This window comes from Lytechinus pictus, chromosome 5 (genome assembly GCF_037042905.1).
Source record: "Lytechinus pictus isolate F3 Inbred chromosome 5, Lp3.0, whole genome shotgun sequence".
NCBI classification, from domain to species: domain Eukaryota; kingdom Metazoa; phylum Echinodermata; class Echinoidea; order Temnopleuroida; family Toxopneustidae; genus Lytechinus; species Lytechinus pictus.
In genome coordinates this window covers 29,287,102-29,311,810 of record NC_087249.1, presented here as the reverse complement: position 1 = coordinate 29,311,810, position 24,709 = coordinate 29,287,102, and the positions used below count along the sequence as shown (strand labels likewise).

The 24,709-nt window shown below is 34.9% G+C and overlaps 1 protein-coding gene across 3 annotated transcripts; it reads right to left on the bottom strand.

The window, feature by feature from the left end:
* Positions 1-14,313: 14,313 nt before the first annotated feature.
* Positions 14,314-21,940, bottom strand: LOC129262144 (translocon-associated protein subunit beta-like). Of its 3 annotated transcripts, none has more exons than XM_054900197.2 (5): positions 21,658-21,940; positions 19,003-19,160; positions 17,815-18,022; positions 17,259-17,336; positions 14,314-16,377 (listed from the first exon to the last, which is right to left on the bottom strand). In XM_054900197.2, the coding sequence occupies exons 2-5, from the start codon at positions 19,158-19,160 to the stop codon at positions 16,261-16,263; spliced, it is 561 nt and encodes a 186-aa protein (XP_054756172.2). In that variant the 5' UTR covers positions 21,658-21,940; the 3' UTR covers positions 14,314-16,260. The 3 variants fall into 3 exon arrangements, with proteins under 3 accessions (XP_054756172.2, XP_063956263.1, XP_063956265.1); XM_064100193.1 differs by having other exon boundaries at positions 21,653-21,661; XM_064100195.1 differs by lacking the exon at positions 21,658-21,940 and adding an exon at positions 20,824-20,907 and having other exon boundaries at positions 19,003-19,190.
* Positions 21,941-24,709: the final 2,769 nt, after the last annotated feature.

Here is a 24,709-nt window from a genome sequence, read left to right as displayed (position 1 = left end):
GTAAGATGTAACGATATTTGACAATAAAATAATTGCATCATGCCTGTGCTTAATTGTATAAAATCAAACAAAAAATTTGCCTATAATATGAGTGATATGTCCCTGTTTATGGGGTCCGGTCTAGTTGTTTTGTTTTCCCCATAAAATCCACAAAAGTGAGGCTGAATGTAGGGGCGGATCCAGGATTTTCCAAAGGGGGGCATTTTCACCAGAAAAATTTGACCAACAAAAAAAACTCACTTGCGTATATGAACGACTAATTCCTATATTTGCTATATGACTCTCAAAAGGGGAGGGGGCACGTTTGTGTATGATCGACATTAAAAATATTGACTATGAATCTCAAAGGGGGGGGCACGGGCCAGATGTGCCCCCTCCCCCCTGGATCCGCCACTGGCTGAATGATATATACTTACATAGGTTTAGATTGTACTTTCTTTGATGGATCAGCAGGCTGAGTAGAAAAATTCACTACAGTTGGAGTGACGCGAGTGATTTTGTTTCAGATTGATTATTTATCTGTTTCAGATCATGGCCGTGCGCAGCAGCGGGGCCTGGGAAGCTGCCCATCCCCCATTCTCCAGAAATATTAATATCTTACTTTTTTTTTACACTGAAAAAAAATCACTAAGTTTATCAAACTGTGCACGAAATTCAGTATGATAAAGGCAAAAGCGCCCTCAATTTTCGAGTTTCGGTACAGCCCTCTTTTATGATTCTGTGCAGACCCACGTTTCAGATTGCTCTTTTATTAACCTTTCTTTTTCATATTTTCCTTTTTCGAGGATTGAAGTCAGTGTTTTTGTTTGGAGTAGAGAATGTAAATTAATATTCATTTATATTTCTTTCTTTTTTTTTCAAATCGATCGCAAAAGGGCTTTGTGTATTATTGATTTCTTAAACAGAAGTGTTAGTTTTGTGAATTGTGATTTAGTACAGGTGTATCTTTATTTTTTGTTATAAGGTCAAGAATTTGAATGCACATGCTTCTTTTCTATGATTCCTCCATTCACCAGTTTACATCGTTTAGTGGATGTTGAATCCCTTGAAATATTGTTTGTTCAATGAAGTTTCAAGTCAATATTATGGCAAACAACAGTATACCATTTAGCTGTTAATACCCTGGCAAATTTTGCAATTTCTCAGAACGAAACGATTTCCATATCCTTCCTCAAAATAAGAAGTCGCTTTATAGTTGAAGTGGGACATGTTGTAAATCGAGCATGTTGAAAGGGAGCTATAACCTGATTAAATCACTGGAGTTGATTACTGCACTCAAAATTTCAACACAAATAGGACTTGATTTCTCCACAGTAGATTGAAAACCCATGCACCAAAGTGAAAATAAGCAAAGTGATCTACCAATTACGATTTTTAGTATCTAAATTCTTTTCTTGGAAGAATTACAATATGTTACACTACCCTTAATTCATTATACAGAGTAGGCCTGTTTCATGCACCTGTCACATGGGGAAATATGTACAATTTTAAAAGACCTGTTTTAACATAATTATTATTTGTCTAATGCACAGGTCCATTCATTCATAATTATACCAGAGGGTGAATTAAAGTATTAAATTATTCTGTAAAACAGATTTTACAGAAAGAAGTAACCAAATCATTCTGTAAATTGTTAAAAAGGAAAGATTTTATACAATTTTTATAGAATTTTACAGAACAGGTCTGTTTTAAAAAGGGGGAAACAGTTTTATTACAATAAATTTGTAAGGTTACATACACCAAATATCTATTTTCTGTAATTTTACACAAATGCATGTAAGATTACACAATGCAGTAAGATTACAGGTGTTCTCGAGACTCTGCTGCAGGATTTTTTTTTTAAGGAAAAATTTTCTAAAGGACTGGTGTAGAATGTGATCATTATTATCACTTATCATTATTCTCATCGTTATGATCATTATCATTATTGTTGTGTTTGTGCATGCTGTTTATTGGTATTGCCACATCGTCATAATCATCATCTTCACTTTGTTCTTGTTTCGCTAATCTCCTCCCTACAACAAATTAATAGAAATCATGTCTAGGCCTATATAAACCCCGAGTATAAACTGCCTATAGTCAAAATAAGAAAAAGGGACAATTTTGCACCCTTCAAATGTAAATTGAATGGGAGCTCCCTATTCTGTTACAAACTTGCACCCTTATAGGGCTCAATGTGTTGCTAAAGAGTGCAGAGTTACCTTTAACCTATATGTTAATTTATGTTAATTTATATTTGAATCACTTATTGAATATGCATATTATTTATTCAATGTTGAATTTTGTTCATGCTTTTATATTGAATTGAATTGATTTATCATGTAATTATTTGTATTATGTTGAAGAATGAAAATAAATTGAATTGAATTGAATTGAACCTTTATGTGCATTTTCGAATCTTTTCTAACGTAAGATGCAAGATTGCACCCATTTTACTCGAATACATTAGAAGTGGTCTTTTCAAATAGGAAAATATAATGTACATCGCAAGCAATAATAATTCAGTATACAGACGCATACAATGGCTCCAAAGTGAATTTAGACATCTGCAATCAGTTACGAATTAATCGCACACAGTTTCAACCGGATGCATCATAAGCAAAACATGCGTTTAAGCTTAGAATCATACCGAAAATTTTGCAAATTTTTCAAATCTACACTAAGGCTATCAAAGTTTGACTATAATCATAAATCAATCGATTTCAATAATATTACTCCATTTGTCTTTTCAGCTATAAAGTTGAATCACATTCAGGGGAGTCGATCCATTTTTCAGATTGGGGGCAAAATCATGAGTCATAAATCACCATTACAAAGGCGCTCGATCGCACAAAACAAACTCACACACACCCTCTCACCCCCACTGTACTGTACTATAGATGTAAACACAAAATTTTATATTGTGTTTGGTTAATCTGCTGATTTCTATGCAAAATTGCAATTTTATTTTATTTTTGCACTTACGGAATTATGGGGGGTGGGCAAAACGATATGCTTGCCACCCCAATATTTTCATTGTTGGGGCGATCGCCCCCCTTTGCCCCCCCCCCCCCCAGGGTCGACACCTCTGATCACATTCAATCTTCATGTATATACTACACTTTTGATGTGAATTATATAAATTGTGCCCAGCGTGTTTGGTTTCGACCTTTCATACCAGAATGTAAACAGTGTTAAGTTCTAATGGAAAACAATTTTTTTTTATTAACATGAATTTTTTCCTCGTTCGTTCTCCCCACGTTCTTCCTTCCGCGTAAAATACTTGGATCTTTCATAATCAAATAATGTCATATGATAAACCTTACAGAAATAATCAAACTAAAAGAAATTACACCAATAATAACAACAATAATTACAACAATGACAATATTAATGGTAATAATTATGATAATGCTGATGACGATGATGATGATAATAATAATAATAGTAGAAGTAGTATAGTAGAAGCAGTAGCACTAGTAGTAGGGGTAGTAGTAGTAGTAGTAGTAGTAGTAGTAGTAGTAGTAGTAGTAGTAGAAGTAGTAGTAGTAGTAGTAGTAGTAGTAGTAGTAGTAGTAGTAGTAGTAGTAGTAGTAGTAGTAGTAGTAGGGGTGGTAGTAGTAGAAGTAGTCGTAGTAGTAGTAGTAGTAGTAGAAGTAGTAGTAGTAGTAGTAGTAGTGGTGGTAGTACTAGTAGTAGTAGTAGTAGTAGTAGTAGTATTATAGTTAGTAGTAGTAGTAGTAGTAGTAGTAGCAGTAGTAGTAGAAGTAGTAGAAGTAGTAGTATAGTAGTAGTAATAATATTAATAATAATAATCACAATAATAATAATAATAATTATTACAATTGTTATCATAATAACAATAATGATAAAAAGTAGAACTGGGAAGAACAAAGGGGGTGTTGGTTCAGTTGCTCTTACTCAATATACTAGGTCAGAATATACAATTGATTGCAGATAGGGAGGATAGCTGATATCAGTGAACACTGTTTCACAATCAATTTTCAAATCCATGATAGCTACTATTTTGGGGTAATTTTTCTTCTGCAACTGAGACCACTAGTTTTCTCTTTCATTGGAAAACATAGAGTAAGTTCGGTATATATTATGTTTCGCTTTCTTTGGATTCAGTCGACATACTAGACCTAAACTTCCTTATTCCCCTCAATGTAAGACCTGTTTATGAAAACAATGCAAGTAAAGTTTACTCACCAGTTTGCCTTTGGCTTTTCTAGACATTTCGCGACAATCTTAAAAAGAAAAATCAGTCAGATTCAATTTTTAATAAGTCAACCATGCATGTTCCACCACTCGCCCCATACTAAACAATGTTTCTTAACACGCAAAGCTATTTTTATTGGCATTATTTTATGGGAGTCTTGAATGATAACTTTTGCACTTATTGACAATTGGCTCAACACAACAAAAATACAGTCTATGACATATAGGCACCGTATACGGACGCGACTAATTTCAAGACACGGAATTTGAACTTTGCACTTACCCAGCTCAAGACCCCAAAGTGAGACATAAATTTGTTATCCATGTTCCTGTTCTGATATAGAAAGAGGCGATAATATCCAATCGTCAATAATCCCGATAAATTAATTGATCAAAGACCTGACAACAACAATAGCTAGAAGAAGATGTATCGTTTGTAACACAAACAGAATGAGACGAAACAAGTTCAACATGACTTGTATCCACTGATCGGAGGTGCACCTTTATATCACGGGCATGCAAGGGGTGCTCACGCGTATCTATAGAACTCAGCAACCTATCACCATAAAGTGTATTTTTCAAGTTCACATCTGCTAATTCCAACTATCCAAGGCTGATTCTTGAAAGGTCAGAGGCGAACGACACCATAACTTGTTGCAGATATTCGCCACATGCTATCCAAGCAGAAAAATCCATGGACATATCTCCCGTGTGTCTGCCTGCATATTAATTTCGCACTTGAGAGGGAGAGAGAGAACGAGACCCAAAAAAAAGTTTGAAGAAAGTTTAACAGACAGCGAGCGGGGAAAGGCACATCCGATTTGTAATTGCGACTGCACGTTGTAGATGGCCCTAGCATGCCATACTGCATCGTCAGGCCAAGTAGATTCCTTTTTGCCAACGGATCCTGTCTGATGAGTGATAGGGTAATTCAGACAGTTGCAACAGACATAGGAGAGAAGGAGAGAGAAGGGGGAGGGGTGTGATCTGGTAGATCATGGTGTCAGAGAGAGGGGACGATGGGCAGGTGTATTCATCGAAGAGTATGGTCGAAAAGTGAGAGGGGGGACGGGGAGGGGGTTATTGGAAGTGGTCCTGTATCAATCCCCTCATCATTATTATACCATCTATATACTCACCTTTCTTTTCAGACATTATCGTAGAAAAGTAGGTCAGAATGCTATATCAAGACCGATAGGCTAGCCTATATTATGACAACTTTTGAATGGATAACCCATCGTGTGAATCGATAAGGCCTATATTCAGGATAATTATCGAACTTAAACGGTATAAAAACGTCAATTTTCCCCTCTAATTTTATTGTTGTTCGTGTTGCCATAACTCCTTGAAAATTAGGATTGTCTGTAATTCCTACATGGTGCATGCTTCCGGTTTTGTGTGACGTCATTTTTTCTGGACTCTCTCCATTTAAGTAATATTCCAATATATTGTCATGATTTTGTCACTCCATTTGGTCTTTTATCTTAAACTCTTAATGATTATTGGCAAATCTTTCGATTTTTATCAAATTTTATATAGGATAAATCAGTTGGAATTGATTCGTCTCTATTGAAATAAACCATTCATTTAAAGAATGATAATAACAAAAGTATCAAACGAAACGATTGAAAAACATAATTGAAAAGGTGTTACTATTTACTTAAAATGATTGATTGAGATAGTATAAAAGATATTTCAAATTTTAATTTTTACTTTATTTCAATCTGTCAAATTTATCGGATGGTAATTCAATTGCATTTTGTTTTCAAAGTACACGAAAATTACAAGTTTAAGGTACGTAGGAAACAATGCCCAGAATGGTTTTAAAGGGATGGTACAGGCTGGAGATATTTAAATCTCAATAAATAGAGTAAAATTCACTGAGCAGTGAAAATTTGATCAAAATCGGATAACAAATATCAAAGTTATTGAATTTTAAAGATTTGCATTATTCCGGTGAAACAGTTCTAGCTTCGTATTACCTTTTCGGTAATAATTTAACTTTGGCCATCATTCTTATTTTAATTTCAGCCCTTCACATTACAGTCCAAGTCTTTTGAGTGGCTGATATACTTGAAACTTTATTTTGATTGATTTTTTGTTGTTGTTTGTTTTCACACGCAAAATAAACTCACTTAAACTCCGCCGCTCTTCGGTGACTTGAAAGTCCCTAACCCGGGTCTCAAGGAATGAATCGTTACTGTAAACAAAATGCTGTCATGTACTGTGGAGTATGCGTCATGTATTTATAAGTAAGATCCTAAATGCCAATTAGTCATCGTTTGGCCATATACCATCTCTCGCCTCGTCTTGGCTTCGAGTGTCTTAATGATAAACCGGATATTGCAGGTGATGAGCCGCAGACCTTTCGCCATAATCATTAAATTGTCATCGGATTAACGATTTATTGGAAAGTTCTTTGTCAATGTTAAGCGCTATATAGTTCCCACAAGAATAAAGCGATCGATCGTTCGTTTTCCTCACGATACAAAAAAAGACACGCGAAGGTTTTGTTAACAGGTTTTTGTTTGGCTAGACCCCATCCCGGATCACAACTAATTAAGTTGACTTTTTCACTCTTAAAATAGGTGAAGATATACTGATAGAACCTTTACGGGACAAAGAAAGAGTGTTCTCACCTTGAAGTTGTTTTTTCTTACATTCGTTGGGCTGCGTGGTTTTTGCCTTGATTTCATCTATATAATTCTTAGAGAACAAAAGTTTGGTGTTGATAATGTCTATGCAATCTAAAATCTAATATATTTTCTGACCGCTGAAAAAAAAATGGCAAGTTTGGAGTTAAAATCACAATAAATATTTGTTTCTTTCATTCCTTTATACTCTTTAACCAACTTAGGATATAAAATGCCCTCAAATATTCGGCAAATATATATCACAGAACATGAAACATCATTCCAATAACAACTTGTTAAAGTGCCAAAAAGTGTAATCCGTTTTGCTGTACTTTAATACCATGTATAACACGCCCCTCATTAGGCGATGACGTAGTCTGATGACATCATAATATTGATGCAACCAGTTGAAATGCTTAAAAATTCAATTTCTTCATCTCATAAATTGCAGGGTGGGCAAAGGGGGGAACGTCGTCGACGTGGTCTACAGGTCGTCTAAAAAAGAAAACTAGTGATAATCTACAACTGTTTGTTACTTACCATGCTTACTGCAAGTCTTTTTCTCTCATAAGAAAACAAATGAATTAGATTGAAAGAGATCGTAAATAAGTAGATGAGACCGCTATACAGTCAGTCCGCAAGCCCCTGTGTTAATGAGCAAATGAGCAAGATTTATCCAAGTCCTCTCGTGGCTGAATTCATGTCCCTGCAAAATCTCGTGAATTGTGAGACTTTCTTTCTCAAAGAATTTAACCACTTTCTCCTTGAGTAATATTGATTATTTTTGTACCATGGGCAAGAGTAAATGTTACCCTTTTATATTGGTCATTTCTTTTGAATTAAATATTTTGATAAATAAGTGAATTTTTTACCTGAAAAGATGCATCAAACAGAATTTTCTTCCTCTGTTTTCACTTGCAAATTGTGCAACATTTTGTGTTTTAGGCACCAACATTATTTATATCATCAGAAAGCTCAAACTCTATACTTTCTTACAATGTCACTCTTGATATGTGGCATCTTTTAGATGGGTCAGCAGCCAGTTATATCCATCAAGATGCAAGACGAGATTTCTGAAATTTCTGAGTAACATAAAATCCAGAGTTCTGATTGGCTGAATACTGTTTTCAAAACAAACAGGCGCGGGTAATTTGAAGAGATTACCACATGGTGAGTGTGACCTTGCAGAGGCCCAGTGTGGGGAACATTGGAATTTGCGTGGGTGTGTGGTCTATGACCAATCAGAGCGCAGTATTCTTGTTTTTGAGCTGCAAAATGTACTTGGCCTATGAAAAGCTGGCTGCTGACCCATCTAAAATACATCTTCTTATAAAAATTATATCATATTAAAGCTTAGATCTTCAGCTTTATCATGATTTAAAAATCATTTGTGCCTAAACAGAAATTAAGTGTGAAAACAACAACTTTTGTTGCATGAAAAAAAATATTTTGTTTCATGTTTTAGATCAAAAGTTTTTCCTATATTACAACATTCTTTTAAAAATCCAAACACATGACCTAAAAGAATGATTCTTCTTCTTTACAAAGATACCAAAAACATGAAATTTGGTCAATATTTAGAGCAGCAATGGCCGAATAAAAAGAGGTGTTTTGGTTCGCACCAAGCTCATTAACTATGCAAAAACCCTCTTGTCATGAATATCACTTGGATAAAAGAAGCTACTTTTTCAGGGCTTGCGGACTGACTGTATACTACCACAAATGCAACAACAACTGCTATAATGTACTGCAATAACAATTCGACTCATTCCTAAGTTTCCTTGATTTCCTTACGTATATTTCTACTTCATAGGATATACGAGGCAGCAATTTCCCTACATATGGATTCTCAAACGTTCGCCCTTAATGGCCAGATAAGACTCCAATGAATCCTAAAAGGGGCAGATATTGCGGATGGATAAAAATATCTATATAAAAAAATACGACCGACCGAGCAAAAATTTTGACATTTTTATTACAAAAATCTAATATTTGGAAAGATTTTGACATATTATTCAGAGAATCATAATGCGATTTTCACTTAATGAGTCTTTGTACACTCTAAAAAATATAGGTCTTTATGAGGGTAATTATGTGTCCAACCAACAATGGGCATTTCTTTTGGGCATTTTTATTTATCCAGTGTGATGAAAAATTTGCCCATTCTAAAGTAATTGCTGCCTATTTTTTAACCTTACTGGACAATATGCTTCCCGCATTGGGTAAAATACTGCCCCAAATTGGCCGGCAAATCGGTTGGACACATAATTACCCTCGTGGTGGGAAAAAATTTACCCAATATTTTTACAGTGTAGTGGGGCCTAGGATTAATGGTTTTGAAAGTGGGGAATCGAGGAGGATTGATCATGCAGAAATCACGATTATGAGGTACACGTTTAACGGGGGGGGGGGGTGGGGGTGAAGCCCCTTTAGGTTTAGCCTCCGTGTTTGCGAAGCCTCTCATAATAATCAACCATCCAGAGATGTCTTCAAACAACCCCAGTGTTATACTTAAAAATTAAGAAGTTTGGAGATAGTCGTTTGTTACTTTTCGCATTGACCTTGAAAAGGACGCCCTGTATAATATATATATGTATATATAGAGGTGGCCTGCCATTCTTGAAATGTGTTATTCGTATTTACAGCACCACTTCCTTCATCCATTGCAAACGTCATATTAAATAGAGCATAACATTGAAATGAGGCCAGATGAACTAATTTGAAGATGAAAACATTGCCAAATCTAACTGATCCAGTTTGATACCCGTGACCTTATCTGCTCAATTAAAACCACAAACATTAACAACGGCAATAATGACTGTATTAATATCAACAGAGATTGCTGTGTAATTTCTTGTTGTTTCCATACCATTTTTACTTGTTCTTATTCCGCCAGGAGGAACTCATAATGATTACCGAACTGTTCATTCTTGATTGCAATATTCTCATGATGCTGTATGTCACCCTCAATCCTCTTCCAGGTTTGGGGTCACATGAAAGAAGTCAACCAACGTTTGATCTGATTTTAGATTGGTTTGATTGGGGGCCCCACAAACACTCATCCTTCCTAGAAAATCTATTTCATTCAGTGAACAGAGGTGTATATTCTAACTTAATGGAACTTCCGATTAAATTTTGACGCAGTTCCTCTCTTAATCATAACGTATTATTTGGACGAATGTCTCATTTGACGGCGTCATTTTTGTTGCGAGTGAGATCGAATCTTGTCTTATTCAGTCTCGGATCACTTTACTTCGCTCATGCTGTTCGTTGCCCCCCCCCCCCCCCGCACTGCATAAAATAATAAAATCCCCCGGGTAAAATTCACATTGTTGATAAGGAGAACTAGAGTGCAAGGGAACCTAGCTACGGAGCAAAATAAAAAAAAAATAAAAAATTAAGCTTGTCATTTTAAACCCACAACACGGTATGAAATAAAGAAATTGGGATGAAAGACCGTTTGCATGTTTTCACGAGTAAAATGTATAGTAGGCATTGTAATGAATGGGGAGTAGTTGTATGCGAGAAAGCATAGTGTCCAAGCAATTGAAAGTATTGAGCAATTAAAACCCTTTCGCTATTATCTACGCTTTTCTTTCATTTCGCAGGGTAGGCAATGGCGGCGGAAGGCAAAAACTTAAGGGGGTCCACCTGAAATTTGACAGGCAAAAAAAAAGAAAAAAAAGGTTGTCAATTAAAATTTTAGAAGGGACCACCAAAAAATTTTGACAAGCAAAACTTAAGGGGGTCCACCTGAAATTTGACAGGCAAAAAAAAAGAAAAAAAAGGTTGTCAATTAAAATTTTAGAAGGGACCACCAAAAAATTTTGACAAGCAAAAAAGCAACCAAAAAAAAAAGAAAATCAGGGGGGTCCACCTGAACACCTGAATTTAGGGGGGGAGGGGGGACGCAGGAAACAAAATTGACAAGCAAAAAAAAAAGGGGTTCTCAACAAAAACCAATTAGGGGGGACAGGTCCCCCCCCCCCCCCCCCGCTTCCGCCGCCTATGAGGGTAGGGACAGCAATGTATTATATTGATTTTTGTCCTACATATATACGCCCTTCCACTTTTTCTTTTTTGCTTCCTTCATGCTGGTCAGTCAAGAAGACATGCCCATGTGCCACCTTGCTACGTCAGTTCATGTTTGCTGTACTATAGCAAGGCTGATGACCATGGACTCTACGTGGTCAAGTGATGACACGAAGACTCATCACGAGTTATTGTCATGGTGACAATGATTGATTACGTAATATGCAGGGGTAATACTAATTTACAAGGGATCACTTGGAAGACGTGCATGTATATATTTAGTTATTTACTTCCATCTTTGATGTATAAATTGTTTTGAAAAAGTTACTCGTTGCATTGCAATTGTAAAAAAAATATTGAAAGACAAGATTAAAACTCAACTGTGTTGGTTGATAGGCTGGCACTTTGTTCTAAGCCTCCATACTAACTTTATACTCTTTCTGTTCATGACAAAGATATAATGAACCATCTTAAAGCACATATGAACCAATAGCGCCATCTCGAGTCCTCAACTACTCATACCTGGCCAGTAATTTCCTGACCCATAATGCTAGTGTAGTCTAGTAATAAACACCCACCTGAATGATAACATCTTAATTATTAACTACTCAATACATTTATACCACAATAATTATGTTACCAAGTAGTAAAACAAGTACTTTTCCTCTAAAAACATTTTTGTTTCTCTATACAAATACTATTATAGGTCAATTTATTTTAATTATTAGTAGATATCTGAAAACGTATATTTTAAGACAATGTATTAATAAAACACAGGCAATGATGTACCACACACAGTTCACTCCCCCTTTAAGACACTTTGAAACTGAGCTCATACTCATCGTTTTCTTCTCACGTCATTGAACATTTGTTTTGGACACGTTTAATTGAAAATTAGTTGCCAACTAGCACTCAACAAAAGTCAATGGTTAGGCCTATTCCACACCTAATTGAGTGGGATTTAGTAAATACTGATTCATTATATTTACTTCGCTAAATTTAATTACAAAAGTGGTTTACAAATGAAAGCACAGAGTTCAAGTCCTTATCAAAGATAATTAATGATAAACATTGGTGTTAAGACTGCATATCATTACGAATCCATACTTTTGTGGTTGTGTTATAAAACAAATTACTTGCAGAAAGGAAATTGAGTTGCACCTCAAGACCGATTAAAATATTGTCTCGATGTGGTACTTCCGATTTATTGCAGATATTAAGTAAACAATAACCAAGAAAATCTAGATTTATAGGCCTATTAATAGAAATCACGAGACTGACAAGACGCCCATATTAATCACGCCCGAAGAAAAATATTTTTTTTTCCGAGTAGTAAGGTATATTATTAAGCTGTGTGGTTAAAGAGTATAAGAAAAAAGTAAATAGTCAAAAGTGGTTCGAAATCTTCATTTAACTGAAACTGATATCAATTAGTTGTTTATAAACTGTCATAGAAATGAAACAAAAATACAAAGGCATATCCATTTTAGTTTATTTCTATACTAATTCACAATTCTTTACAAATTCCCTTATTTTGTCGAAATATACACGTGGTGGTATTTTGATGGGGATGGGGGCACTGAACGCTTATTTTTAAATTATACTATTGTTTCTTATTTATTTCATTTTATTCACATTCCCTCCTCTTATATCCGTTTTTTACGACTTGAGATATCATGCTCCGTACGTATAATACCACCCCTGATTTTATGCAATATTGTTCAGAGCCTTTAAGATTGTATTAATTGCTTAAATTCATTCATAAATTCAAATGTAACGTTTAGAAAATGTGATTGTTGTGACCAAATATGACCAGGTGACTAATATCATCTTCAATTGATTTCGAAAGCCTTTTTGGATCATGATTATACATACTCATATCTCATGCAACATGCATCCCTGATATATTGAGCTCATTTCTGCGGGTGAAAGAATTGCATTCCTGTACGTCAAATACTGACGCATTTCAAGTTATATCAATCATTTTATTAATAGGCCTGAATTTAGAGGAGAGGGGAAGATTTTGAGGTTAGCGGATGATGATTCTTGATCACCTGCAGAGAAAGATAGCTTCCTCCCTCACCCAATGTGCGTGTCTCTCTCTATTTCCTATCGTTCTTTAATGTTTGTATGCACCTACCATTATTGGCCGTAAACAGAGGGGAGGGGGCAGTTGCCCCCCAAAAATTTGAAAACTTACATTTTCTTAGCTCAGAATTTTCACAAATTCGCCAAAATAGTGGAAAACCTTCAATATCACTTCAGAAAAATGTAACAGTGCCCATATTACAAGGTTGGTCGCTTTACTCCCTTGCTTTCGAGTTAATCATTACGTGTTGTGCCCACCATCAGGAAAAGATCTGCGTATGCCCATGCCCACAATCTATCTCCTCCATACAGGGGCAATGCTACAGGGGTGCATTTTCAAGTAATGAAATAACGAGAAAAATATTTTTAAAAAGATGTGGAACGGTAAAAGGAATGATACATATATAGAGATATATCTGAGTCGTATAACTCTATATTATTCGTTATATAGTAGAATGTGACATTACCTTCCAGTTACCTCTTGCCCCCCCCCCCCATCCCCTTATCAAAATATCCCGGCTCTGCCCCTGTCTCAATTTTCACCGCGTATCTCTTTTCACCATCTTCCACCCTCTTCATTCCTTTCCTCCATCTCTCATCACAATGTCCACTCGCTTCTTGTACCCCTATATTCTTCACCCTTTCCCTCTACTTTTCAAATTTGCCTCTCGACCCGTCTCTCATACCATCTCTCAAACGCACAAATCTTCATCTAGCTCTCTCTCTCTCTCTTGTTTTTGTTGCTCAAGATGTCGTCCATCATCTACCAGTCGTCTGCATAGACTACAACTGTCCATCTATTTTTCTCTTTCCCTTTTCGCAAGTCTATTATCGGACACCTCCCCCTTTCGCATTCAGTACTTCTTTTCTCTCTCCTTTTCACCAATCTTGTCGGACACGTTCCTAATTCGCATTAGTCTTTCTTTCTTTTCACCAATTATGAACGCTTTCCTCTTTTGCGCATTCATTTACATTTGTATCATTCAAATACGTTCTTCCATCTCACTCACCTTCAGCCAGATTTAGCTTGATTCTCCATCCGAGGTTCACTCCGTATCCCCATTAATCCAAGCTCTCTTCTTCTTGTAACCTCCCTCCCCAAATGCCCACATTTTCAAATTTATTTCCACTTTTTCTCCTTTAGCCACTTACTACGTCTCTCTACTATCACTCACTCCCTCTCGTTCTTTTCTCTTTATCAACCCTCTCCTTTTCTCCTCTTTCTTTCTTCTATCACACCCTCTCACTACCTTCTCTCGTATTATTTCTCTCACTGCCCCTCTCTTTGTTGTCATCAATATCCAGCATCCATTTTCTCTATTAAAATGTGACTTTACATAAGCAAATAAATCAAGTCAGATTTATTTTAAAGAGAGTTTAAAAGTGTTTTTGCGTTGAAAATAAATTCACAAATACCTTGAACTAAATCAAAGATTGACATAGACATGAACAAACAAACTTTGATACAGCCTGACTTTACGTAATGAACATATACAATACTGACAAGCCATAGCTATCATCAGGCAGCAGTCCCATCTGAAGACATCCCGGTTTACAATTCATTCATATCAATTTCCAAGTCATCACGTATCTTCTCCAAACTTACCATACCACTGTTCTTCTACTTAATAAAAATACAGTCATCAACAGTCTTTACCATAATTTTCTTATTTGTGCATCATTATTTGTTCTGCCGAGACTACATCTGGCTCCAATGATCGGTGTGCATAGAAGCCAAGAAATGTCAAGTTTTGGTAAAAAAATAAATCCCCAGAACAGATGGTATTTCTGTCTTATGTAGTGGTGCAATGAAACACTTTGTTAAAGTGATCGTAAAGATTTCCAGTTGATACTGTATAATTTCATATCTCCACTTTTTCTATGGTTTTATATTCAAGGAAGGCTGCAAGGCAAATAAAGGAATTTCAATTTCCATTTCTTGAATATGAGGTATCAGAAGACATTGTTTATTAGAAAGTTCCACATTAGATTAGAGACTTAACATAATTACAAGTATCCCTTTTCTATAATACTGAATGTTTATAACTTGGTTCTCTAAATTTAATTCCATTTACCTACACAATAATGTATTGAATATATGCAAGGCAAGAGAAAATATAAAAATTAAAGTTATTAAACACAAACATGTTTAGATGACCCTTCACCAACAGTTTCCACTAATGTATATTTACCCATTAAAAACAAACAAGATGTTGATATCATCTTTTGTTTGCTGAGCAGTGTTTATTGCTTTGATTAGGAAATATAAACTGAAATATGAAGAAAAAAAAGACATGAAAATATTATATAACTTCTCATATCTGAAACATGAAAGAGACATGAAATCTTCAAATAATCTAGAATTGAGTGACAAAAAAAGAGAAGAAATAAATTTTGTGACCTCAACTATCATCTATGCAGAGAGAAAAGTAAGAGAACATTCAAACAACCATATGTAACCACTATCTAAAAGACCCAAAGTTTGATATTTGTAACTGTTAAAAACATAACATGATTTGCATGGACGAATTGGACTAAAATAAATTTTCTATCATGAACAAAAAAAAAAAACCCTGAAATAACAATAACTATAAATGAAGATATGTCTTATTATGATTGAGATTCATAATCCATGAATTTTCCATCAATATATCTACAGCATGTGTCATTCTAAAATCCTTTTCAATGGTTAGGATCGATAATGCATTATAATGACAGAATCTTAAAATCAAACAGTTTGAATTGTCCTCATGATACTGCTTATAGAAAATACAGATCGATCAATGATTTGTAATGTCACCATAATGCTTCAGTCACATTTCCAAGACAGCCGTACGGCGAGTCGAAAACAGCAGTTTCATTAATTGTTATTCCACCCATAGGTAGCTATTACAAAAGAAATGTTTAAACGGCTGTTTTCGACTCACCATACTGCTGCCATGGGGGAAACGTGACTGCGCCATTATGAACATCTTTTTCCCCAATGGAATGTTTAGCAATAGTTGTTACTAGTGCACTTTGCAATTCACATTCAGTGACTGATCCATTCTTTTTTATATCTAACTATACTAATGAACATACTTTCGTGTTCACTACCACAAAGTCAGGATATCATCTGCAACATAATAGAGAGACCCACCTTACTTCATTAAGAAGAAAGATGGGTCAATCGAAATACAATATTGCTTTACAAAACGAATTCAAAAACAGAAAATGATAATCTCTTTGTACCAAATTATCATGATTTTGTGGTAGTGAATTGAGAATTAAATAAAGAATAAAGGATTTTATTTTTGGACTTAATTGGTTAATGTTTCTTGGTCTTAAATGAAAGAGCCTCATATTTTGACTTGCTTCTGAACCATAGAAGGAATGGAATGCCGATGGGAGGGATCGTCATAACAGCAAATGCAGCCCAATCCATCTGTCACATAAATGAAGGAGAAAATCATAAGATAATAAATACACCTTATGGGACCCACTTGCTCTTAATAATAAATAATACAAGTAAACATTAAAGTAAACAAATATATAACTACAAGACCGCTCTTCTTCCCATCCATCTATTTGACCTAAAATGCCCCAACAAAAATAACTGATACATAGCAAGTCTCTTGCTTTATTCCCTGAAATTCTGATTTTGCTGTTTGCTATGCAGTAGCACAGGAGACCATTATCTTGAAACCATCTTCAAGCTTAACTCTTTATAAGCATGTTTTCAACATTTATACTTACTGCTATGGAGTGTTTGTGAAGTAGGACTAATAACATATTTGTGAAAGAGTACCAAGTTAGCTTAAAAACAATTTATAGAAAAGCAAATACAATTACTTTCTGCTTTTTTTTTTTATACAAGGCATAGTATGTATGTTCAATGTACTTCACATAAAGAGTAAATTTTTTAATCACCTGATAAAGTAGCATTAACTTACAATATAAAAATACATAAAACTGCGAGAATTTTAAAGATACATATTTACTTATTTGATGCAAATTAAAAGTGATACTGAATATTTTTTTTATTGAGAAGCATGAGTCAAGAAAACAGTGCCACTTATTGTAAGAAAGATAATTCGACAAAAAATATGCAAGCTTTTGCCAGGAATGTGTGTAAAGAATCAAACACAGTTTAATGTATTAATAAGGCAGGCAGCCTGATTACATACAGAAGAGTAGCAAAGAGGGAAAATACAAATATTTAAAAAATGTCTTTGCAAAATCTGTTGTTTTCTTTGATGTGATTAATGAGTAGCAAATGGTTGTCTGACATTCATGCAGACAATAAAGATGGAATTGAATACTTACATAATGTGGAGAGAATCTCCTATCATAATCTTTTACTGCTACAACACCAGCCTTTCCTGGAGCACTTGTATATGATGTCTGCCAAAAGACAAAAAAAAAATCATTCAATATGGTAATTCATACTGCTTATACAAAGAGCTATTGATGTTTGGGTCAATGGGGGAGGGGGATGGGCAGGGCAATATTCAAAATTTTACATGGTAAAGCAGGCAGATTTGAGGTTTTAAAGACAATATTTTAATTTCTAATTCTCAACATTATCAGAAAATACTTTAATGTGGAATGACATTAATTCCCTAGAGCATTATAATTATAAATGCATAAATAGTATAGTCCCACAGATTTTCAGTGAGATCAATTACATTAAAGTAATTCTTAGTCACTGTTCATTACAACAGAAGCAATTCATAAACATACAAGAAATTAAATTGTCCATTCTCACACCTATACATGTAATTATACAAAAGCAAAATAGGTTTCAATGCCATATAATAGCAAGTGGATTGAGATAAGAAACCCAATATTGAATTGCCATTTTAATGGGGTTGTAACATACCCTAGCATCTGATCCTTCTGATGGGACATAGGTAACGGTAGCATGAGTGACATTGTAAAGACCGGTTTTGAGAGGCTGAAGGATGACCGCATGGGTCACGTTGCTGGCTGGGGAGATGCGATCCCACTGGACCTTCAACTGACCACTGACAACGTTGAAATCGCTCTCTGCAAAGGACTCGTCATTGAGGACAACCTGGGATGCAGCACTGTATGAATTAATGAAATAAATTTGATTGATTGATCCATCCAAACGAATATTTGTGAGAAACAAATAATGCTTAAGAGTATTGTATACAGAAAGTCAACTGTCACATAAACATATTCAAGACTCGAATGAGAAGAAAAATAAAGACACCAGGAAAACTCCTATAAAATAAAAGAATTGGCCAAGAGAAAATTATACTATTTTCAGGAAGCATAAACTTATTCATCATCATAAATTAAGTGCACTGTTTGACAGAAAACTTTATCATTATGAAATGTTAAAATGTTTACCCATAGGTAAGATGTTTGTGAACTGCAAATATTCAACTTCGATTAGTTTGCAATTCCAAAACTTTTTCTTGCAAACTTCCAATGTAGGTCTGGACCATTTGGATATTGATGAACAAAAACTAACTTTAGAAGAAAACACTTTTTAAGTTTTCTTTTCTGGTTTATATCTTAATTTAATGCAGCTGTCCAGGATAAAAAAAAACTGACTAAGATTTAGAACATTCAACTGGGAGATATGTCCTTAAAACAATTATAATTAAAGTTATGTATGACTTCATAAATAACAGGAACCTGTTCTTTGGCGCCAAGTCAGATTCTCCATATTTCTTATTCCCATCAATTAAAGTTTAAACATCATCTTTGTAGATTAAAAGAATTGTTCAAAATAATTTGAATGCAACAAATATCATCAATATATGCTGTAACGCGCTTTGAGCCATTCTGGGAAAAGCGCTTTATAAAAATTAGCTATTATTATTATTAATATTTTCCAGATTATAGTCATGGGAATATAAAAAAACACTGGGGAATATTTGGGTTCTCATTTATAAGAACATATTCAAGTTGTTTGTAAAATCATAAGCAACTTTATGATTAACTTTACGAAAAACTACTCAGAAGAGAGAACTTAAGATTGAACAAAAAGAAAAATACAACAACATAACTACAGTATATAGTTGCAAATATTTACCTGCTTCCAACATTATATATGGTATAGAGCACAGTCACGTCCCTGCCTTCCACTAACCATTGGTTCAAGATAGTCTTTGAAGCCAGGAGTTTAGCCCCATCCTGACCACTAGATAGGGCCACAAGGCAGGCTAATGCTATAAATAATGCAGCTTTCATCTGGATAAAACAAGCAGAGTAGAAATGCCACTAATATAAGGAAGTTATAGGTACCATTCTCCTTAGTGTGCACACTTAAAGGAGAATGAAACTCTTGGAGCAAGTTAGCTTTTGTGAAAGCAGAAAAATCAAAGAATAAGATCAACAAAAGTTTGAGTAAAATATGACTAGCAATAGAAGAGTTATGAGCATTTGAATGTCGAGATCACTAATGCTATGGAGATCCTCCCATTGGCAATGCGACCAAGATCTATGATGTCACAGATGAACAACTCTCCCCTTTTGGACACTGAAAATATACCCCAAAACATCTCTTTTTGCTCATTCTAATCATATGACAAACGATTCATCAATGATATGTTGTGAAACCTCTGTACTTGTCCTTTCATAAAGAGAACACCTCACCTTGTGATAGACTCTCGGTAAAAGTGAGAATATAAGTGAAATAAGTACTAAAGTAATGAGGGAGTTGTACGTGAGTGACATCACAGATCTTGGTCGCATTGCCAATGGGAGGATCTACATGGCATTAGTGATCTCAATATTCAAATGCTCATAACTTTCTTATTATTCATTCAATCTTCCTCAAACTTTCAACAATGTTTCTTTGATTTTTCTCTTTGATATGGATTCAGTTGGTTTCAAGGGTTTCATTCTCCTTTAAATATAAAGTTTAGTACTTGGTTCAAATTCAAATGGAGGAAACTATCACAAAAATAATTGCAAACAATGTTTATGATGCACCCAATAACTTGTACATTTTGCTGTAATGCAATGGAATCACCAAAATGATATCAATTGACTCAATTCTTGTGAAGGTTATATGCACAGGACAAAGGGTGTTGTGTGTATGGGACTACACCCAAATTTTCAGCTCTAATTTGTTATAATTTGCATCTGAGGGAATTTAGAGAGTTATATTATGTTGTCGATCATCTACAAAGATCTTTATATTAAATGTCATGAAAACATTGGTAATTCAAAGAGATTATTCCATCTTTCCCACACCTTGCATTTCTTAAGATGTTTACTTTTTTCAGATTTTTGGTTGCAGGAATGCTCATCATATCACTAAAAACATGAATCTTAGGATATTTTTTTCAACTGCAATTATGGTTCTTCTGTGCACTCTGACGTACACGATGCGACACTGGTGCTATTCTGTATGATTTTGATGGAAAAGCGAGAAGTAATCAAAATACGCTTACCTGTGCATTATCGGTAAGAAAATAGATCGTCCAAAATTGTCTTTCACTATTCAAATAAAATATACAAAAGTGAAAGTCTATGTCAACTTTGATATGAGGTGATAGAGCATTGTACACTGGTTTGGATGCCATGTTGTGCTGGGCACTGTGAGGCTTGTACATGCTTCCTTAATTTTCATTCATAAATTGGCTTGCAATCGTGGCTAGGCACAGTGGCAAATTGTATAGAACACTGCCGCAAGCCAACTTATGAATGAAAATATAGTAAGCATGCTCAGTGCTAGCCTCCCATTTCCCCACGCAGTATTCCACCAAAACAAGTGTGCAATTCTCTATCACCTCGTACCAAAATCGACCTAGAATTCACTCTCCTATATTTTATATAAATTATGAAAGGTATTCTCGGAGGATCTATTTTCTCACCGATACCGCACAGGTAAGCGAATTTCGATTACTTCTTGCTTTTCCGTCAAAACCTTACGAATTAGCGTCGATATGGCATCGTGTTCGTTGGAATTTGTAGAGCTAGAGTCTATCGCAACGTGCACAAAGTCAATTGGCTTCCGGGTTTCAGAGCGTCATGTGAATATGCATGATAATTTTCGATCGATACCGGAGCAATCCGATCACGAACCAAGTCCAAGACCAGTTTCTGCGTACACAACGTGACCGGATATCGTTATCGATACTTCCGCACGCAGTCCGAAGGAATTATTTTGGCGACCACGTAGTCATGACGTGATCTGCGCGATTGACCAATCAGCGGTCTACGAATCGCTGTGCGGAGACGATCTATCCGTTGTACAGTCTATGGACGATTTGTCGCCGTGTGTGGTGAGTGATCAAATTCAAAATCACAACTTTTCTTTAGCCATGTCTTCAAAAGTTCATTCAAATGGCATGCCGTTACTGGCTCCTTGGAGATTAAGCACGTCAGTGGAATAACTTTAATCTCTAGGAGCCTCCTGGCTAATCATGGAACACAAAATAAATCTTCAATGAAGATTTCATTCTTCACACTGTAAATCACTGTCACTGAAAAGTAACTTAGAGTTAGACTAGCCTACACTGTTTTCAGTATGTGGGACCTGTTAGTAATCCAAACACAGCTCAGACAGTCACAGATCGCAATCACGCTCGAATTCGCTGTTTTGCATTAATCCCAACTTCTCTTCATCAATCATACACACAAAAAAGATTTCAGAACGATGAAATAATCAAATTTTCGTAAATACAACTGTATATATTTATATCTTCATTAATTTGGAATGGAAATATTAATACCATACCTTCACGTGCAAGTATCGGCAACACAAGAGATGCCACTAAGGCGTTTTCTGATTGGTCAGAATTAATTTCCAGCTAAGGTAAAGAAATTTTCGTACATACATAAGATGATTTTATTATAAAAATTGATTATTTATATTTTTCAAAAATATCCATGTATAAATAATAATTTTGATATAAGAATCAATTTAAAATGTGTAAATTGGTAAAGAAATAATATTTGACAGGACGATAAATGGAAAGACTAATTCACTTCCTCAATTCAGTAACAAAATTCTACTGAATAAAAAAATGTTCGACTATAGTTAGAAACATCAATCTACCAATTTGAAGAGTAGTAATTTATCAATAATTATCAAATAGATGAGGAAAGAGAATTGGTCAGTTAAAATAAATAAATAAATATATATATAAATGGGTAAATAAAAATAGATTTGCCTGCACAGAATCTGAGTAAACCTTTTTCCTTATAATTGTTTTAAGGGGAAAATAGATCTGTCGAATCATGCATAACTAGTAATGAGCGCACATCAAAGACGTAATGCTTGCTTTTGTGATTCACTGGATATCTCGAAGAGAAAATATCAAAATTTGATGTCATAAAAATTCTGACATCAAACTGGTCTAAGAAAATTATGGAATAATCATATGTACATGTTGCACAGCTCAGTGATATTCAAAAGAGGGAGTTGATGATCATCCCTCACCCACTAGGCCTATTTTTTTGTTATTGCTATACACCGATTAAATTTCTAGATATTTTACAATATGAAGGACCAAGTGACTGAATCACAAGTGTCATATCAACGGCAATACTATTTTGTTTTACATGACAATGCCGAGAGAAAATTAAAATATTTCATATTGAATTGAATTAAATTTGACTTTATATTACATATTTCACATGCGAGAATGATACCAAAAAAAAACAATACAATAGGCTATAAGAAGATTCCGAACATGAAATCAGACAAAAAGTGAGTGGATGATGCCATCAGTCCCCTCATTTGCATACCAACCACGATGTGCATATAAATGTTTTTTTTTTAAGTAAAAACTTTCATATTCTACATTCGATTTTGATGAAATTTTTAGTGTTTTGCTTGTTTTACTTTTTTTTCTTTTAATTCACTGAGGGGGGGGGGGGGCGGCGGATTTTTTTTCAGCCATATTTTCCCAGATCGGCCGCTCGAAGTTTATTTTTGTTTGTTTCTTTGAAGGGGGCAGTCCTAATAGTCATTTCTTAGCTCTAACGTAAATATATAAAAATCTCATAAGCCTTCAAAAAGTGCGAGCGCGAAGCGCGGGCTTATTATTTTTTATTTTATGCATTTTGTCCTAAAAATAGAACATTCTGGGTAATGTTTGTGATCATGAACAAGATGTGTAAACAACTAAATAATTACTGCACGTGCGAAGCCCGAGCAGAAATGTATAATATACGTTTTGATCTGATCATAGAGCTATAGCTCTATAATCTGATCGAAAAAGGACTTGTTAAGGATTGTTTGCAGTTAGCCATGAGACGTTACATATTTCAACAATCAAATAATTCGAGCGCGAAGTGCGAGCTGAATTTTTTTACATTTCTACCTAAAGAATGGAAATTCCAAGCGTGCACTTTGTGTAATCGTCAACAGGATAGATAATACTATAGGTATATAACTTAAACAGTTGATGCGAGCGCGAAGCGCGAGCGGAAAAATTCGAGATTTAGACCTGAACAGGACACTCTATTCATGTTTTGTAAATCATAAAAAGGATAAGTAATTGGGGATCTTCCTATATTAATAATGCGAGCGAAAAGCGCGAGCAGAACATTTTTGATATTCTGATCTGAAACTGGATTATGATTAAAATAGAGAACAAGCTGCGTATCTGAATAAAAATGCGTGCGCGGGTTTCAGATTTAGACCTAGAATTTGGGCTTTCTAAATACATTTTTTCATTATGAAAATCAATAAAGCGAGCGCAAAGCATGAGCTTAAAATATTTGATATTCCTATCTGAAAAGGGTTAATTTAAGCTTTATATTTCAAGGAACTTTGTGAAGTGGATATGAATCGATCGCACATATTTTCCATTATTATTACTTCGAGTTTTGACATATAGGACCGGGATTTTAGGGATATTTTGTCATCATATATGAAAATGATGACTATCTTCCTATTTCTCTTCCTAATCACGAGATGAAGCTTGTTGGTATTCTATTTTAAAAAAGAGACAATTTATATCGTTTATAATCCTAAAGAGAGCGCGAAATCTGTTAATATTATGGCATGAAAACTGGACATTTTAAGCTCTTTTTTAATTATGAATAGGATGCATGAGATAATGTATTTTTAACAACTTATGCGAGCACAAGGTGAGCCGAAATTTTTGATAATTTGTCATGAAATTGGGATTTTAAGTAGTTTGTTATAGACTTAATATGGCACCAATCAAAATGTAAGCGTGCAGCGATAGCGGATACTTTTTGGCAATCGGACGTGAACCCGACATGAATAGAGATATTTTGAGAACTTTATGTAATACACGAAAATAATAGGTAGGCCAACCTGAAAAATCAAATTTTGCGAGCGTGCAGATCTGCATGTTAATTTATTCAGACCATAAAACTGACGTTTTTTTTTTTCAATTTGTAAATCAAACAAAATGATGAAAGTTTGATTTCCGAGCTGAAATACTGTATGTTTTGTATATTGACTTCAAATATTTTAAGCTCTAAATTGCGACAAGATATTTAAATCACCTAACAGGTAATGCGAGCGCAAAGCGCGAGCGATTTTTTTTTTCCAAGCCTTCCCCTCATTTTATTTTTTTACTCGTCTTCTTACTCTTATTTTTTCTCTTCCTTTTCTCCTCCTTTTTCCCTTCTTTTTCTTTTGTTTTCTTTTTATTTCTTTTCCCCCTTTTTTGTTCCGCCAATAAAGGGGGGGGGGTGCGGGCCCCTGGATCCGCCTATGTTAATCCACACTTTGCCACTCTCGACCCAGGTGCTAAATGGGTTCCAGGTATAGGATGTGAATGTCATTGTAGCTTGTCCAGTACTGT

Bases quoted from the DNA above. Each gene is read 5' to 3' on its own strand.
- LOC129262144 (XM_064100193.1), bottom strand. The intron at 18,023-19,002 runs GTAAATATTTGC...TAATTCATACAG, and splicing joins ATATATAATGTTGGAAGCAG to TGCTGCATCCCAGGTTGTCC. The intron at 16,378-17,258 runs GTAAGTATTCAA...TTTATGTGACAG, and splicing joins GGAGATTCTCTCCACATTAT to ATGGATTGGGCTGCATTTGC.